The 20,374-nt window shown below is 40.0% G+C and overlaps 1 protein-coding gene across 2 annotated transcripts in view; it reads right to left on the reverse strand.

Moving 5' to 3' along the window:
• Positions 1-20,374, reverse strand: part of Cp (ceruloplasmin) — a 63,075-nt gene that overhangs the window by 2,699 nt on the left and 40,002 nt on the right. Inside the window, exons 14-18 of one of the 2 annotated variants that reach the window (XM_048452601.3) lie at positions 19,610-19,738; positions 17,761-17,867; positions 16,157-16,373; positions 15,639-15,778; positions 1,437-1,611 (exon numbers count right to left, since the gene is read on the reverse strand). In XM_048452601.3, the coding sequence (XP_048308558.2) occupies positions 1,437-1,611; positions 15,639-15,778; positions 16,157-16,373; positions 17,761-17,867; positions 19,610-19,738 (768 nt within the window). The remainder of the gene's footprint in view (positions 1-1,436; positions 1,612-15,638; positions 15,779-16,156; positions 16,374-17,760; positions 17,868-19,609; positions 19,739-20,374) is intronic. The other variant, XM_048452602.3, reaches the window with a different exon arrangement.

Consider the following 20,374-nt stretch of genomic DNA (forward strand, 5'->3'; position numbering starts at 1 on the left):
CCTTCTCCCTTCTTTTCTTCCTTTCATTTTGCCTGCATGATATGTATATCTATATACCATTGCATGTGTTGTACCCACAGAGATTAGAAAAGGGCATTAGAGTCCCTAGAACTGGAATTACAGTTTCAGAACTGGAGTTACAGAGGGTTAAGAGCATGTGGGTGCTGAGAACTGAGCTCTGATCTCCTGGAGGAGCAGCCAGTGCTGCTAACTGCTGAGCAATCTTACTAGCCCTGCAAGCTTGTTTATTTAGACCAGTGGTTCTCAACCTTCATAATGGTGCAACACTTTTAATACAGTTTCTTGTGTTGTTGTGACCCCATCATAAAATTATTTTCATTGCTACTTTATAACTGTAACCTTGTTACTGTTATGAAGCTTAATGTAAATATCTGTGTTTTCCAATGATCTTATATGACCCCTGTGAAAGGGTCGTTTGACCCCTCCTAATGGGTTCACAACCCATGGGTTGAGATCCACCAATGTAGAGACTTTCTCTCTTTTTGCCAGCCTCATTGACTTTTTATCTTGATCTCATTATTGGGGTTAAATCCAACAGTTTATTTGCTTTTATGAGTCTTAGGTGGCTGTACATTACCGGTAACAACTTTTTCACTGCCCGAGAACCACAACACACACACACACACACACACACACACACACACACACACACACACACACATACCCGTTCATGGGCACTCATCCAAATGCATACGTGCATGCACATGTACACTCATACGAACATGTACACACATATAAACATGCAAGCACATTAGTACTGCTTCTGTTATTTTATATTCTGTATGTAACTTTCTCCAATTACATTTCCATTTCTGTTCCTAGAGTTTTCAACCATATTGTTAGAATTTTACTGTTTTATCTTTTATTGTTGGTATGTATTCACAAAAAGATTGTATATTTTTCTGTGCTCTGTGTATGCAAGTGAGTGTGTGTGTCTAGGTGTATGTGTGTACTTATATATGTGAATAAGGAATTTAAATTTTAGCCTTTCCTAGTTCCTTTAGAAACAGTACTCTGGCAACACAAAAAGAACTGAAATTATACTGGGCTGGTTCATGCTACTCTTATGTGGGAGAAAAAAATGGTAATGTTTTCTCTTCAAGAAATTAAGTTCTAAATCTTCATTTATAAGTCACGGTTGCTTTCTTGTATAAAAACTAAAAAACTAATGTGATTGTTCCTTTATACTTGCTTTTGGTGTGATGGTACTGCAAAGTTAGTGTCCATTTGTACACTTAGACAGTCAATGCCATTCTAGCAAGTAACTGATATCCCACTGGCCCAACATCAAAACATTCTATTAGAGATAGAGAAAGAAGGCACCAGGGCTGCCAGTTCACAAGTACTTCATATCAGAAGATGTATTTAGACAAATCAGGAATCTTAATTGCACTCATAACACCTAGAGGTACTACCTGGATATTCACCTTGATTTGGTAAGACAGTGTAGGTAGTTTCCATTCCAGCATGAACATGGTCAGTTACATGGCAGTGGAGTAACCAGGTTCCAGGTGTTTGTGGAAACATTTCCAGGGTTTGGTATGTTCCAGGGAAAAGGTCAAAGACATCAGAACTGTAAATTCCCCTGTGCTTTATTAGAAAAATGACAAATATTAAACTTAATTTTAGCAGCCTTTCCAAATATTAGCCAGCTCCAAATATTAGAAAAACAGAAACCTCTCTTTAAAAAAAAATGAGTCCCTCCATATTTTATGCAGTGAGGTTTTCACCTAAAACTTCAGAACTCTGGGCTTCCAAGGAAGATGTGAAGTGGGGCACTGATTAGTCAGGTATTGATGTCTAACACCATGACTCTGGCTGGCCTCTTTGTCAGAGACTTGAGCTACACAAAGCAGCCAAGCTAGAGTGTCACTTCTTTTTGGATCCGTCATAGTCTATCTTATTTGTGAAACTCTAATGCAAAAAGAGTATAAAAGAAGCAGAAAAGGAGACTGATAAAGAATTTAAATAGTAGCGGCACTTCAAGTATTCACAACCTCTGTTGCTGGCATATTTCTGTGGAAATAATATTGAAAACCCATTAAATATTGAAAGCCCGGCAAGGAGGAGCTCAGACATTCCCCATGCACCTTGACTCCCTGGTCACTCTGCAGGGGTTAAGCCCTCTCGCCTCCTAGCTCATCCCGCCTTTCACCCAGGAACCCCTTCCTTTATTCCTCCCTTCCTCCTCGGGGCCATAAAATCACCCAGTTCAGCCAGCTTGCACCCTGGGACTAGGCTGGAAGTGCAACCCGGCAGGAGGGAGTTCCTGTGTTTCAATAGCCTGCTGGTGGAAAGGTAGGCCCTGTGTCAGCTCAGCAAGATTCCTGGCCAGCAAGGGGCACTGATCCTCTAGCAGAAGATTCATCAGAGAGGGGAACCTGACCTGGTACCAGAAGATCCATTAGAGAACATTTGAAAGAAGAGATGGGTAGACGCCAAGGCAGGAATTCCTCCAACAATTTGAAAAACAAAATGAAACACCAGATCCCAGCAACCCTACAACAAAGGGACTTGAACACCCTAATCCAGAGGAAGTGGAAAAAAGTGCCATTATGAAAGCAATAGAGTCCCTTAAACAGGATATGAATAACTCCCTTAAAATAATGGATGAGAAGTATAACAAAAAGTTTGAAGAAATGAGTAAAGAAATGGAAGAGAAGTATAACAAAAAGTTTGAAGAAATGAGTAAATCCGCAAATGATACCCAGGGAAACCAAGAAAAAACAAACAGGTAATGGAAACAGTTCAAGAAATGAAAACTGAAATGGAGACAATGAAGAAAACACAAACTGAGGCCCGGCTGGATATGGAAAATCTAGGTAAATGAACAGAGACTAGAATCAAGCATAACCAATAGAATACAAGAGATAGAAGAAAGAATCTCAGATTCTGAAGATGCCATAGAGAAAATAAACACTCTGATCAAAGAAAACAGCAAATCCGACAAATTCTCATCACAAAACATTCAAGAAATCTGGGTCATAATAAAAAGACCAAACCTAAGATTAATAGGAGTAGAAGAAGAAGAAGAATTGCGGATCAAAGGCCCAGAAAATATATTCAACAAAATCATAGAAGAAAACTGTCCCAACCTAAAGAACGATATTCCTATGAAGGTTCAAGAAGCATATAGACCACCGAATAGACTGGATCAAAAAAAAATCATCACCTTGCCATATAATAATCAAAACACAAAACACACAGAATAAAGAAAGAATATTAAGAGCTGCAAAGGAAAAAAGTCAAGTAACTTATAAAGGTAAACCTATCAGACTTACACCGGACTTTTCTATGGAAACCATGAAAGCCAAAAGGTACTAGATAGAGGTACTGCAGAAACTAAGAGATCATGGATGCAAGCCCAGAGTACTATACCCAGCCAAGCTATTATTCACTATCAATGGAGAAAACAAAATATTCCAGGATAAAAACAAATTTAAACAATACATAGCCACAAATCCAGCCTTACAGAAAATATTAGAAGGAAAATCGCAACCCAGCTGGGAAGACCAGCTAGCCCTGTTGCCCTGCTGAGCAGTTCTTCCCAGAGAGGTGAGTGGGTGCTAGCCTGGGCAGCCTGCCTGCCTCTCCGGGAAGGGAGGACAGCCCTTCCCCCCTCAGCTTCTGCGGCAGGGTCTTCAGTGTTCCAAGGGACCCCTCCCCTCCCCCCACTGCTGCGGGCCCTTTGTCTCCTGAGTCCTGGGAAGACCAGCTAGCCCTGTTGCCCTGCTGAGCAGTTCTTCCCAGAGAGGTGAGTGGGTGCTAGCCTGGGCAGCCTGCCTGCCTCTCCGGGAAGGGAGCACAGACCTGCCCCCCTCAGCTTCTGCGGCAGGGTCTTCGGTGTTCCAAGGGACCCCTCCCCTCCCCCCACTGCTGCGGGCCCTTTGTCTCCTGAGTCCTGGGAAGAGCAGCTAGCCCTGTTGCCCTGCTGAGCCGTTCTTCCCAGAGAGGTGAGTGGGTGCTAGCCTGGGCAGCCTGCCTGCCTCTCCGGGAAGGGAGCACAGCCCTTCCCCCCTCAGCTTCTGCGGCAGGGTCTTCGGTGTTCCAAGGGACCCCTCCCCTCCCCCCACTGCTGCGGGCCCTTTGTCTCCTGAGTCCTGGGAAGACCAGCTAGCCCTGTTGCCCTGCTGAGCAGTTCTTCCCAGAGAGGGCTGAGGAGCTCTATCCAGAGAGTGCTGTGAAGTCCTACCCAGAGAGTGCTGAGGAGTTCTATCCAGAAAGTGCTGAGGAGTTTCATCCAGAGTGGGGGAGATGGGCAGGCGCCAATGCAAGAATTCCTCCAACAACCTGAAAGGCAACATGACATCGCCAGAATCCAGGGAGCTCGAAACTAGAAGAATTGAACACCCTACTCCAGAAGAAATAGAAGAAATCGACTCTAAGCGCTTCTTTATGAAAATAATAGAGGAACTTAAACAGGAGGTGAAAATCTGCCGTAAAGAAATGGAAGATAAGTATAACAAAAAAATTGAGGAAATGAGTAAAGAAATGGAAGAGAAATATACCAAAAAGTTTGAAGAAATGAGTAAATCCGTAAATGAAATTCTGGGAAACCAAGAAAAAACAATCAAACAGGTAATAGAAACAGTTCAAGATTTGAAAACTGAAATGGAGTCAATGAAGAAATCACAAACCGAGGACCGGCTGGCTATGGAAAATCTGGGTAAACGAACAGAGACTTCAGAAACAAGCTTAACCAATAGAATACAAGAGATAGAAGAGAGAATCTCAGACTCTGAGGACACCATAGAGAAATTAAACACTCTGTACAAAGAAAACAGCAAATCCAACAAATTCTCATCACAAAACATTCAGGAACTGTGGGACACAATAAAAAAACCAAATCTAAGAATAATAGGAGTAGAAGAAGGAGAAGAATTGCATTTCAAAGATCCAGAAAATATACTCAACAAAATTATAGAAGAAAACTTTCCCATCCTAAAGAACGATATTCCTATGAAGGTTCAAGAAGCATACAGAACACCGAATAGACTGGATCAGAAAAAAACATCCCCTCGTCATATAATAATCAAAACACAAAGCATTCAGACTAAAGAAAGGATATTGAGAGCTGCAAAGGAAAAAGATCAAGTAACTTATAAAGGTAAACCTATCAGACTTACACCAGACTTCTCGATGGAAACCATGAAAGCCAGAAGGTCCTGGATAGGGGTACTGCAGAAACTAAGAGACAATGGATGCAAACCCAGACTACTTTACCCAGCCAAGCTATTGTTCACTATCAACGGAGAAAACAAAATATTCCAGGATAAAAACAAATTTAAACAATACGTAGCTACTAATCCAGCCTTACAGAGAATACTAGAAGGAAAATCACAACCCAAGGAATCCAACATTCCCAACACTGGCTACATTAACTCAGACATCTAGCGACCCTTCACAAGCACAACTCAAAGAAGGAAAACACATACACGCTACTACCCAAAAAAATGACCGGAGTCATCGATCACTGGTCATTAATATCACTTAATATCAATGGTCTCAACTCACCTATAAAGAGGCACAGACTTAGAGATTGGATACGAAAACAGGATCCAACATTCTGCTGTCTACAAGAAACACACCTCAACCACAAAGACAGACACCTACTCAGAGTAAAGGGTTGGGAAAAGGTTTTCCAAGCAAATGGACCTAAGAAACAAGCGGGTGTGGCCATTCTAATATCGAACAAAATCGACTTCAAACTAAAATCAATCAGAGGAGATGGAGATGGACATTTCATACTCATAACAGGAACAATTCATCAGGAAGAAGTCTCAATCTTGAATATCTATGCCCCTAATATAAAGGCACCCACATATGTAAAAGAAACTCTTCTAGAACTCAAGGCAGTCATCAAACCACAAACACTAATAGTAGGAGACTTCAACACTCCTCTCTCACCAATGGACAGGTCAAACAGACAGAAACCTAACAGAGAAATAAGAGATTTACTGGAGGTACTGAATCAAATGGACTTAACAGACATCTATAGAACACTCCACCCAAATAGGAAAGAGTATACCTTCTTCTCTGCAGCTCATGGAACCTTCTCGAAAATTGACCACATACTTGGTAACAAAGCAAACTTCCACAGATACAAAAAAATATTAGTGACCACCTGTGTCTTGTCAGATCACCATGGATTAAAATTAGAATTCAACAACAATGCTTCCCCCAGGAAGCCAACAAACTCATGGAAGTTGAACAGTCAACTACTGAATCACCCCTGGGTCAAGGAAGAAATAAAGAAAGAAATTAAAGTCTTCCTTGAATATAATGAAAACAAAGACACAGCGTATTCAAACATGTGGGACACAATGAAAGCAGTGCTAAGAGGAAAGTTCATAGCACTAAGTGCCCACCTAAAGAAAACAGAGAAAGCACACATTGGAGACTTAACAACACACTTGAAAGCTCTAGAAAAAAAAGAAGCTGATTTACCCAGGAGGAGTAGAAGACTGGAAATAATCAAACTGAGGGCTGAAATCAACAAAATAGAAACACAGAAAACAATTCAAAGAATCAATGAAGCAAAAAGCTGGTTCTTGGAGAAAATTAACAAGATTGACAAACCCCTATCCAAACTAATCAAACGGCAGAGAGAGAACTTGCAAATTAATAGGATCAGAAATGAAAAGGGGGACATAACCACAGACACAGAGGAAATTCAGAGAATCATTAGATCTTACTACGAAAGTTTATATGCCACAAAGTTGGAAAATGTAAAAGAAATGGACATTTTTTTAGATAAGTACCATATACCAAAGTTGAACCAAGACCAGGTGAACAATCTAAATAGACCTGTTAGTCGTGAAGAACTAGAAGCTGTTATCAAAAATCTTCCTACCAAAAAAAGCCCAGGACCAGATGGTTTCAATGCAGAATTCTACCAGAACTTCCAGGAAGAGCTAATACCTATACTCCTTAATGTATTCCACAATATAGAAAAAGAAAAGTCACTGCCAAACTCCTTTTATGAAGCTACAGTTACCCTAATACCAAAACCACACAAAGACACAACCAAGAAAGAGAATTACAGGCCAATCTCACTCATGAACATCGATGCGAAAATTCTCAATAAAATACTGGCAAACCGAATCCAAGAACACATTAGAAAAATCATCCATTATGATCAAGTAGGCTTCATCCCAGAGATGCAGGGCTGGTTCAACATACGTAAATCTATCAATGTAATCCATCATATAAATAAACTGAAAGAAAAAAATCATATGATCATTTCATTGGATGCTGAAAAAGCGTTTGACAAAATTCAACACCCATTTATGATAAAGGTGTTGGAGAGACTGGGGATACAAGGATCATACCTAAATATAATAAAAGAAATATACAGCAAGCCGACAGCTAACATCAAATTGAATGGAGAGAAACTCAAAGCCTTTCCACTAAAATCAGGAACACGGCAAGGCTGTCCACTCTCTCCATAACTCTTCAATATAGTGCTTGAAGTTCTAGCAATAGCAATAAGACAACATAAGGGGATCAAGGGGATTCGAATTGGAAAGGATGAAGTTAAACTTTCGTTATTTGCTGACGATATGATAGTGTACATAAGCGACCCCAAAAACTCTACCAAAGAACTCCTACAGCTGATAAACACCTTTAGTAACGTGGCAGGATACAAGATCAACTCCAAAAAATCAGTGGCACTCCTATACACAAAGGATAAAGAAATGGAGAGGGAAATCAGAGAAACATCACCTTTCACGATAGCCACAAACACCATAAAATATCTTGGGGTTACTCTAACCAAGGAAGTGAAAGACCTATTTGACAAGAACTTTAAGCCTTTGAAAAGAGAAATTGAGGAGGATACCAGAAAATGGAAAGACCTCCCCTGCTCTTGGATTGGGAGAATCAACATAGTAAAAATGGCAATTCTACCTAAAGCAATCTATAGATTCAATGCAATCCCCATCAAAATCCCATCAAACTTCTTCACAGACCTTGAGAGAGCAATAATCAAGTTTATATGGAAAAACAAAAAACCCAGGATAGCCAAAACAATCTTATACAATAAAGGAACTTCTGGAGGCATTACTATCCCTGACTTCAAACTCTATTACAGAGCTACAGTATTGAAAACAGCTTGGTATTGGCATAAGAACAGAGAAGTCGACCTATGGAATCGAATAGAAGACCCAGATACTAACCCTCAAACCTATGAACACCTAATTTTTGACAAGGGAGCTAAAGGTATACAATGGAAGAAGGAAAGCGTCTTTAACAAATGGTGCTGGCATAACTGGATGTCAACCTGTAGAAGAATGAAAATAGATCCATATCTATCACCATGCACAAAACTCAAGTCCAAATGGATTAAAGACATCAACATCAATCTGTCCACTTTGAACCTGATAGAAGAGAAAGTGGGAAGTAGTCTACAAGATATAGGCACAGGAGTCCACTTCCTAAGTAGGACCCCAGTAGCACAGACAATAAGAGAAACAATGAATAAATGGGACCTGCTGAAACTGAGAAGCTTCTGTAAAGCAAAGGACACTGTCAGTAAAACAAAAAGGCTGCCTTCTGACTGGGAGAAGATCTTCACCAACCCCTCATCAGACAAAGGTCTGATCTCCAGAATATACAAAGAACTCAAGAAACTAGACACTAAAACTCTAATTAACCCAATTAAAAAATGGGGTACTGATCTGAACAGAGAATTCACAACAGATGAACTTCGAATGGCCAGAAGACACTTACGGTCATGCTCAACCTCCTTAGCGATCAGGGAAATGCAAATCAAAACCACTTTGAGATACCATCTTACACCTGTCAGAATAGCTAAAGTTAAAAACACCAATGATAGCCTATGCTGGAGAGGATGTGGAATGAGGGGAACACTCATCCATTGTTGGTGGGAATGCAAACTTGTGCAGCCACTTTGGAAATCAGTGTGGCGGTTTCTCAGGAAACTGGGAGTCAACCTCCCTCAGGACCCAGCAATTCCTCTCTTGGGAATATACCCTAGAGATGCCCAAACATACTACAAAAGCATTTGTTCAACTATGTTCATAGCAGCACTATTTGTAATAGCCAGAACCTGGAAACAGCCTAGGTGCCCCTCAATAGAAGAATGGTTAAAGAAGGTGTGGAACATATACACATTAGAGTTTTACTCAGCGGTAAAAAATAATGACATCTTGAATTTTGCATGCAAATGGATGGACATAGAAAACGCTTTACTGAGTGAGGTAAGCCAGACCCAAAAAGAGGAATATGGTATGTATTCACTCATAAGTGGATTCTAACCATAGTTAAAGGTCTTTGAGCCTATTATTCGTGATCCTAGAGAAGCTAAATAAGAAGATGAACCTGATGAAGGTTTTTTAGCTATCCGCCAGGAGGTAGGAAATAGTCAAGAGTCCCAGGTAACCTTGGGTGCATGGGGGGGGGTGGGAGGGTTGTGGGAAGGGGAGAGGGTTAGAGAGAAGGGAGTAGGGGAGGAATGGAGAAAGCTCTGTTGACCGGGATGGGGGAAGGGAGGAAGGATGAATGTGGGATCAGGGAAGAATATATTTCAACTAAGGGAGTCATATTAGAGTTTACAGGAAACTTGATTATATATGGGATCCCAGGTCCAAGGAGAGATCCCCAGATTGTTCTCTGGACAGAGGAGGGGGTGCCTGAACCGGCCTTGGCCCGTGACCATACTGATGAATATTTTGCTTATCACCATAGATCCCTCATCTGGCGTTGGATGACGATACAGATGGAGGCCCGCGTTGGAGCACGGAACTGAGCCCCCCAAGATCCAAATGGAAGGAAGAAAATGACGAAGGACTGCGAGGGATACTATCACCCACTGATACAAGGGGTCGGATCTAATGAGAGTTTACCAAGGCCAGATGGACCGTGACTGAACGAGCATGTGATCCAACCAGATTCTCTGAATGTGGCCGGATTTTCTGAATGTGGCCGGCCTGCAGTCTTACTGAGAAGCCATTGACAATGACACTGGGACTGGTTTCCTCTGCATATACTGGATTTTTGGGATCCAATCTGTTTGGATGCTCACCTTCCTGGACCTGGAGGGAGGGGGGAGGAACTTGGACTTCCCACAGGGCAGGAGACCCTGACTGCCCTTGGGGACAAAGAGGGAGGAGAAGAGGGAGGGGGGGAGTGGGAGGGCGTTGGGAGGAGGGGCGTAAATGGAAACTCTTTATAATTTAATAAAATTACTTTCAAAAAAAAAAAAAGAAAAGAAAATCGCAACCCAAGGAATCTAACATTGCCAACACTGCCTACAATAACTCAGACATCTAGCGACCCTTCACAAGCACAACTCAAAGAAGGGAAACACACAAACTCTTCAATACAAAAAAATATAAAAAAAATAACTGAAGTTAACAACCACTGGTCATTAATATCACTTAATATCAACGGACTCAACTCACCTATAAAAAGGCACAGACTAAGAGATTAGATACGAAAACAGGATGCAACATTCTGCTGTTTAGAAGAAACACACCTCAACCACAAAGACAGACATCTACTCAGAGTAAAGGGTTGGGAAAAGGTTTTTCAAGCAAACGGTCCTAAGACACAAGCGGGTGTGGCCATTATAATTTCCAACAAAATTGACTTCAAACAAAAATCAGTCAGAAGAGATGGAGATGGACATTTCATATTCATAACAGAAACAATCCATCAGGAAGAAGTCTCAATCCTGAATATATATGCCACTAATATAAAAGCACCCACTTATATAAAAGATAAACTTCTAGAACTCAAGGCAGTCATCAAACCACACACACTAATAGTAGGAGACTTCAACACACCTCTCTCACCAATAGACAGGACAATCAGACAAAAACCTAACAGAGAAATAAGAAAATTAATAGAGGTAATGAATCAATTACCTGGATTTAGCAGACATCTATAGAACAAACCACCCAATTAGGAAAGAATATACCTTCTTCTCTGCAGCTCATGGAACATTCTCGAAAATTGACCACATACTGGGTAACAAAGCAAACTTCCACAGATACAAAAAAATATTAGTAACCACCTGTGTCTTGTCAGATCACCATGGAATAAAGTTAGAATTCAACAATTCTAACCCCCAAAAGCCTACAAACTCATGGAAGCTGAACAGTCAACTACTGAATCACCCCAGGGTCAAGGAAGAAATAAAGAAATAAATTAAAATCTTCCTTGAATTTAATGAAAATAAAGACACAACATATTCAAACCTATGGGACACAATGAAAGCAGTGCTAAGAGGAAAGTTCATAGTACTAAGTGCCCAATTAAAGAAAATGGAGAAAGCACACATTGGAGACTTACAGCACACCTGAAAGCTCTGGAAATATAAAGAAGCAGACTCACCCAGGAGGAGTAGAAGACTGGAAATAATCAAACTGAGGCCTGAAATCAACAAAATAAAAACACAGAAAACAATCCAAAGAATAAATGAAACAAAAAGCTGATTCTTGGAGAAAATTAACAAGATTGACAAACCCCTCGCCAAACTAATCAAATGGCAGAGAGAGAACACACAAATTAATAAGATCAGAAATGAAAAGGTGGACATACCACAGACACAGAGGAAATTTAGAGAGTCATTAAATCTTACTACAAAAGCCTATATGCTACAAAATTGCAAAATGTCCAAGAAATGGACTTGTTTTTAGATAAATACCATTTACCAAAGTTAAATCAAGACCAGGTGAACAATCTAAATAGACCTGTTAGTGGCAAAGAAATAGAAGCTGTTATCAAAATCCTCCCCACCTAAAAAAAACCCAGGACCAGATGGTTTCAATGCAGAATTCTACCAGAACTTCCAAGAAGAGCTAATACCTATCCTTCTCAATGTATTTCACAATGTAGAAACAGGAGAGTCATTGCCAAATTCTTTTTATAAAGCTACAGTTACCCTGATACAAACCCACACAAAGACACAACCAAGAAAGAGAAATACAGGCCAATCTCACTCATGAACATCGACGCAAAAATCCACAACAAAATACTGGCAAACCAAATCCAAGAACACATTGGAAAAATTATCCATTATGATCAAGTAGGCTTCATCCCAGAGATGCAGGGCTGGTTCAATAAACACAAATCTATCAATGTAATCCATCATATAAATAAACTGAAAGAAAAGAACCATATGATCATTTCATTAGATGCTGAAAAAATGTTTGACAAAATTCAACACCCCTTTATGATAAAGGTGTTGGAGAGACTGGGGATACAAGGATCATACCTAAATATAATAAAAGCTATTTACAGCAAGCCGACAGCTAACATCAAATTGAATGGAGAGAAACTCAAAGCCATTACACTACAATCAGGAACACGACAAGGCTGTCCACTCTCACTATACCTCTTCAATATAGTGCTTGAAGTTCTAGCAATAGCCATAAGACAACATAAGAAGATCAAGGGAATTCGAATTGGAAAGGAAGAAGGTAAACTCTCGTTATTTGCAGATGATATGATAGTGTACATAAATGACCCCAAAAACTCTACCAAAGAATTCCTACAGCTGATAAACACATTTAGTAATGTGGCAGGGTACAAGATCAACTCCAAAAAATCAGTTGCCCTCCTAAACACAAAGGATAAAGAAGCAGGGAGGGAAATCAGAGAACCTTCACCTTTCACGATAGCCACAAATAGCATAAAATATCTTGGGGTAACTCTAACCCAGGCAGTGAAAGACCTATTTGACAAGAACTTTAAGTCTTTGAAGAACGAAATTGAGGAGGATACCAGGAAATGGAAAGACCTCCCTCGCTCTTGGTTGGGAGAATCAACAAAGTAAAAATGGCAATTCTACCAAAAGCAATCTTTAGATTCAATGCAATCCCCATCAAATCCCATCAAACTTCTTCACAGACCTTGAGAGAACAATAATCAACTTTATATGTTAAAACAAAAAACCCAGGATAGCCAAAACAATCTTATACAATAAAGGAACTTCTGGAGGCATTACCATCCCTGACTTCAAACTTTATTACAGAGCTACAGTATTGAAAACAGCCTGGTATTGGCATAAGAACAGAGAAGTCGACCTATGGAATCGAATAGAAGACCCGGATATTAACCCACAAACCTATGAACACCTGATTTTTGACAAGGGAGCTAAAGGTATACAATGGAAGAAGGAAAGCGTCTTTAACAAATGGTGCTGGCATAACTGGATGTCAACCTGTAGAAGAATGAAAGTAGATCCATATCTATCACCATGCACAAAACTCAAGAACAAATGGATTAAAGACATCAACATTAATCCGACCATTTTGAACCTGATAGAAGAGAAAGTGGGAAGTAGTCTACAAGACATAGGCACAGAAGGCCACTTACTAGGTAGAATCCCAGTAGCAGAGACAATAAGAGAATCAATGAATAAATGGGACCTCCTGAAACTGAGAAGCTTCTGTAAAGCAAAGGACACTGTCAGTAAGACAAAAAAGGCTACCTTCCGACTGGAAGAAGATCTTCACCAACCCCTCATCTGACAAAGGTCTGATCTCCAAAATATACAAAGAACTCAAGAAACTAGACACTAAAACTCTAATTAACCCAATTAAAAAATGGGGTACTGAACTGAACAGAGAATTCTCAACAGAAGAACTTCGAATGGCCAAAGACACTTAAGGTCATGCTCAACCTCCTTAGCGATCAGGGAAATGCAAATCAAAACAACTTTGAGATACCATCTTACACCTGTCAGAATAGCTAAAATCAAAAACACCAAGATAGCCTATGCTGGAGAGGATGTGGAGTGAGGGGAACACTCATCCATTGCTGGTGGAAATGCAAACTTGTGCAGCCACTGTGGAAACAACCTAGGTGCCCCTCAATAGAAGAATGGTTAAAAAAGGTGTGGAACATATACACATTAGAGTTTTACTCAGCGGTCAAAAACAATGACATCTTGAATTTTGCATGCAAATAGAAAATGCTTTTGAGTGAGGTAACTCAGACCCAGAAAGGGGAATATGGTATGTACTCACTCATAAGTGGATTTTATCCATAGTTAAAGGTCTTTGAGCCTATAATTCGTGATCCTAGAGAAGCTAAATAAGAAGGTGAACCTGACGAAAATCATATAGTTATCTTCCTGGATATTGGAAGTAGACAAGATTGCCAGGCAAACTTGGGTGCAAGGGGGGGATGGGTGTGGAAGTAAGGGGAGATGGTTAGAGAGAAGTGAGAAGGGGAGGATGGTGGATAGCTTCGGGGAATGGGATGGGGGGAAGGGAGGAAGGATGGCTATGGGAGCAGGGAATTATATATCTCAACTAAGGGAGCCATTTTAGGGTTTGCAAGAGACTTGATTTTAGAGGGGTTCCCAGGTCCAAGGAGAGGTCCCCAGATTGTTCCCTGGGCAGCAGGGTAGTGGGTGCTTGAACTGGCCTTGGCCCATAACCATACTGATGAATATTTTGCTTATCACCATAGAACCTTCATCTGTCCATGGATGGAGATAGAGACAGAGACACATATTGGAACACAGGACTTAACTCCCTAGGTCCAAAGGAGAAGCAGAAGGAGGGAGAATGTGAGCAAGGAAGGCAGGATCAGAGGGAACCTTCATCTGACGATAGATGGAGATTGAGACAGAGACCCACATTTGAGTACTGTACTGAGTCCTCAAGGTCCAAGTGTGGAGCAGAAGGAGGGAGAACATGAACAAGGCAGTCAGGACCGCGAGGGGTGCGTTCACCCACTAATACAAGGGGACTGATCTAATCAGAGCTCACCAAGGCCAGCTGAAACTGAAGGAGCATGTGATCAAACCGGATTCTCTGAATGTGGCTGACATGAGGGCTGTCTGAGAAGCCATTGATAATGACACTGGGACTGGTTTCATCTGCATGTACTGGCTTTTTGGGATCCTAGTCTGTTTGGATGCCCACCTTCCTAGACCTGGAGGGAGGAGGGGGGAACTTGAACTTCCCACAGGGCAAGAAACCCTGACTGCTCTTAGGACTGGAGAGGGAGGAGGAGAGGGAGTGAGGGGAGTGGGAGGGTATTGGGAGGAGGGGAGGAAGTGCAATTTTTTAAATTAATAATAATAATAATAATAAACAAAACAAACAAAAAATGATATATGTACGAAAACAATACAGATTATAAAATGGACATTCTGCAATGTGTTCTTTTTTGGTAGCCTGCACATTTTCTACATTAGTTTAAAAACGGGGGGGGAAAAAAGCATGTTCAAGAGAAACATTGCTTTCACTAAATAAAGGGGTAGTTCTGAGGATGTCAGTTGCTTGACAGCTACGTGTTAATTCATGTCACACAATTCACAATTTAAGAGAGAACTTGGAATGAGCAAGATTATAGTGAAGTCTTGTTCTTTTCTCTGTTGCCTGCCCCACCCTTATGCAAACACTCCTGCCTGCTCTGTCTGCCATTCCATTTTAGATGCCTTAGAATTGTGTGAACAGAACTATGAAAACAGAAAAAAACTGCCAGTGTAAGGATGAGCCCAAGATGTGAGGAGGCTGTTGTATCAGTGAGACTGCAATGCTGTTTGAATGTCCCCCTTTTCATGGATGAAATGTATTGGCTTAAATTAAAACATATTAAGCAAAGCAGGAATGACTGCCATGGGTGACTCTTACCTTGTATCGGAAGCTGTGACCATGAAAGTGTACGGTATGCAAGTCTACTTCATTGCCCATTCCCATCATATACCAATTGACTTCATCTCCTACGTGCATTGTGAGGCCTTGTAGGTTTCCAAACATTTTTCCATTAATAGCTGAGGAAAATTTGAAACATTTCAGAATAATTTAAACTTATTAATGGCTTCATAGGAATTATTACTAGGTCCATATAACAGAAATTACTTCACTATAGTTAGGGTGATACAAGATCTTCCAAGTTCACCAATATCACTGCTATTTTTCAGTGATATTATTCACCTTATATGAAGAGCATTAATCCTATTTGTAAATTTATTTAAAAGGGAATGAGAGTTTGGAATTGAGAGAGGAATTAGTAAAGATTTTAAACATAACCCTATTCTGGTTTTAAGCAGAATTTTACATTAAAATATTTCTAAATAAAACAGTCTTACAACATGATTTTCTTTGAAAGGGGATAGAAAAGGAATGTGACTTAGAATAGTTTCTCATACCATGCATCTTATTGCTTTCTATGAATTCCTCATCATCTTTGTTTACTTTCTCAGGATGATCAGAGTATATTTTGATGTTGTCATCTAAGTACCAAGATTCATTCTCATCAAATATTAGAAACAAAAGGAAAAACTCCATTTTCTTTTTAGGGTTGAATACTTTCATGTAAGATTTCCGACAAACTATCAGTGGGCCTATTAGTCCACTATAGAGATCCTGAAAACAAGCAGAAACTGCAGTTATCTTGGAAGTGTTGGTCAGGATTTCAGAAAGCTGGGACCTTATTCACAATTCCAGCATTTTTGGAGGGACTAATTTTAGTGGGGTACCTAAGTCAAAGGAGAACCACAACTTTAGTATCTTCATATTTGACATCGTTAAGTTGAAATGATGAATAGTAAGTAGATTATATGGGTGATGTGGATCATAGAGATAACAACAAAAAAAACCGGCTTAACTAACCTGAATGAACAGTGGTGGTTGTTTAGTTCATAAGCTTGTGGGCTTATCTGGATGAGCCAATTATTATGCCAGTCACTATACATCTGTGGCTGAATGAAACAAAACCTTATGCTGTAGGAACTCATATAGGAATAGAAGATATGAGTAGAAGTCAAGGAAACTGTCCATTGTCATGGAGAAACAGAATGATAATGAATACCCATGTGAAAAGCCACAATTAACTCTTTTAACATCTGAGGAGGTTGGTGGGGCCAGGTGTCAGTGATGGCAGATTGTGTCTCTTATCATCTTTGGGCTGAATCATATTAGTGAAATTCAGGGAGTGTCATAAGTAACCCTGGACAGAGAAAAATAGCAAATCTACATCTTAGTCCAGTAATATTGCTTGATTGAAAGTCTTGGAAAAGTCTGAAGCCTGGGAGGCAGCAGCTGAGACAAATACAAGTACTGAAGTGTGAAAATGGAGAGGAGTGAGCTGAGCAATTGTAGGAGCAAATTATCTTGGTAAGATGAGCGGTTCAAAGTTCTGGCCTGAGTGAAAGGATAGAGCAGCACTTATGCTACTTTTTTTTTACAACAGGAAATGAAGCAGGGGTGGAAGACGTCTTTGGAAGTGTCCCTTTCAGAAGGTGCTAGGTTTTACATCTGAAAATTTCTGGTGGAGATGCCCAGCATGCACCTGCATTGGCATGTCAGTTACTCAGAGGGATCCTGATCAAGATTATGTTGCACAGAACAGAGTACTGTCTCACTTGAGAGGGTTGTTGGGGGATTTTTGGCTTTGTGATTTTATTGAACAATGTCTACAGTTCTGATTGTCTATCGGGATTGCTTTTATTACAATAAAGAGCTCTAAAGCCATACATCTTAGTTTTTATATTTAGTATATTTTCATATCAAAAAATGAAATGCTCTGGTTTGTAATTTTATTAAGTGTTATTAATAATCAACAGGAATGAGATAATTATAACTTTATGTTTAAAAGCAAACAAACTAAAAATATGAACTTGAATAGGTTACAGAACAACTTATTTTCCTGGGATTTTGACATAGATTGGAGTACAGGCAAACTCTAACTTTATCTTCTTTCAATTGTCTCTTTATCTGAAGAACCCTCATGAAACAAATGATTAAAGTTTACCTTAACTCTATCCACAGTTGAGTAGTAAGCCCATGGGATACAAGCTGCATCCTCTGCTCCAGCACCTGATCTCTCTGGGATTTTCCATATATAAGTGCGAATTTCACCTAAATTAACCAAGAGTTACATGTCTGATTTTATTCAACTTATATCTGACACACGTGTATCATATGCATATATATTTTATATACACACACAATATATATGCATTTATTAAACTTTGATAACTAGTGGTCCAAAAAGTAAAAATGTCAAGATGTTAAAAAATAATAGTACTCCAAAGTTCTTCCAGGAATTTAGTTTCTTAATCTTATAGTGAGTGTATTTGTATGTGTGTGTACCACAACACACATGCAAGTTGGCATAGTTTGTAACAGTTCTCTCTTTCAACCATGTGGGTTCTGGTGATGGAACTTGAGTTATCAGACTAAGCACCTTTACCCACTGAACAACCTTGATGGCCCTGGAGTTTAATTCTAAGATACAGTAAGGGTTTTTGTTTGTTTGTTTTTTGTTTTTGTTTTAGGTTTTTTTAACACAAGGCTTCTCTGTGTGACAGTCCTAACTGTCCTGGAATTTTCATTGTAGATGAGACTGACCTCAAACTCACAGAGATCTGCCAGCTTCTGCCTCCCAAGTGCTGGGATTAATGGTGTGCACCACCAGCACCCTGCTGCACGAAGGTCTACTTATGTCATCATATATTTACTAGGAATTAAGCAGATCTCATTCACTTGCCATAACAAAGCCAGAGTGATTGTCATTCTAATGTCATAGTTTGAAGAAACTGATCCATCTTTTCTTACTCTGAAGAAGGTTTTATTAATATCTTTTTGTCTGCAGATTTCTCGTGTTGGTTACTCCCTGGCTCAGCACCTTGCTCAAGGTGTTTTTGTAATGATGCTGCCCTGTGGAACAAGCTTCACCTTCTCTTTCTTTCCGCTTCTGTCTCACTATCATCCTCAGTGAAGTGATGATTCTTTGTGGAGCCATGAGACCACTTGATGTTGACCAATTATGTCTGCTTCTGTTGTGATCTGATTCTGTCACTCTGTGTGCTTCTTACCATTTCTAAGAGACATGAAGTATACTCCCACTTGATGGCCTAGATGTTACCCCACAATTACCTGAGCTGCACCCCCTTATCATTTAAGTCTTCACCAATATCCAGCCCCACTGACTGTCCTACCTAAAATAACACCAGCTACTCTCTTATCTAATGAATCTTTTCATAGCCTTCTTTATAATTCAATATTATCTGTTTTTGTCTCTTAAAAGGTCAAGAGAGAAGTTTTGCTCTATCTTTCCTTAAATTTATAAAAGTAATTCTACATAATACTCTCTTTTTTGTGTTCGATATGTTTGGGAACTGATAAATTTGTAAAACAAATCCTTTTCCTGTAAAATAATTTTAATTTCTATTTAAGTATACGTAGTCTATCTCAATTTTTATCTTAATTAAACATCTGTTGAGCTCTTGGGACATGCCAGGTACTGAAGCAAATAACCAAGTTTTAAATTACAAATTACAGATATGGTTTGAGAGACTGGTGCATGAACATTCTACCCCATAGTGTAGCAGATGCCACTTCAATTCTAGTTGAGTGGAGGGAAGATCTCTCTAATTCACTCTTCTGTGTTTGTGAATGTCTATGACTTTCATGTTTGTTTTTACAACCCTTCTGCAAATTGTTTTGGTTCAAACCAGCTTGTACACAGTCACACACACACAGGGCTGGTCCCTGAATCCTCTCTCTCCACCTTTGCAATCTTTTACAACATTCATTTGTAGTTGGCACTTGTGGAGTGGCTATAAAATCTGGATGATGCATTCCTCTGCTCTCAGTACCTGGAAATGTTGGAACAACTGTAGAACTCTCTGTTTTCACCCCATGGGCATGTATTGAGTACGGCCTGGTTGCCATGTTTTTAAAGACAATTTTTACTTTATCTCCAACATCTGCGTGAATTTGGGGACCTGAATGGAGTGAAAGGAAAATCAGTTTATTGTTTTGGAATTTCTGTGTTAATGATGAAAGCAAAATCAGGTAACTTTTTTCCTGTGAAGGATGGAGTCTTCTTTTCCTCCCAGGGCTTTGAGCTGTTACAATCCATGATTTATTTCTGGTTCAGAGGATGTACATAAAAACACTAGACAGAGCTTCCCTAAATATGGAGGCCTTAGTGCATCTCTTAATCCGAGTTCCAGGAGACACGGCAGCCTGAAAACTCCCTGCGGGTCAGAGATTTAACAGGGAGAGCTGGTGGCCGGCCGGGAGACGCTGCACACCGCTTCCTGTCAAGGTTTAGTGTAGACTTCCAGGCTCTTAGCAAAGGGTTGTGCTGGGAAGGATGAAGCCTGTGGTCCAGCTTCTGCTCTGCAGCCAGCTACGGCTGTTTCCTGCTTACATGCATTTGTTATCCCCCTCAATACCATTATCTCTAGAGCAGTCGATCTCACTGTGGGTATGGACCGCTTTAAGGGTTGAATGACTCTTTCACTATCAGGAAACACAGATTATGATTCATAACTGTAGCAAAATATCAATGAAGTAGCAACAAAATAATTTTATGGTTGGGGTCACCATAACATGAGGAACTGTAGGAAAGGTTC

Source organism: Myodes glareolus, chromosome 20 (assembly GCF_982192425.1).
Source record: "Myodes glareolus chromosome 20, mMyoGla1.1, whole genome shotgun sequence".
In the NCBI taxonomy this organism is placed as follows: Eukaryota; Metazoa; Chordata; class Mammalia; order Rodentia; family Cricetidae; genus Myodes; species Myodes glareolus.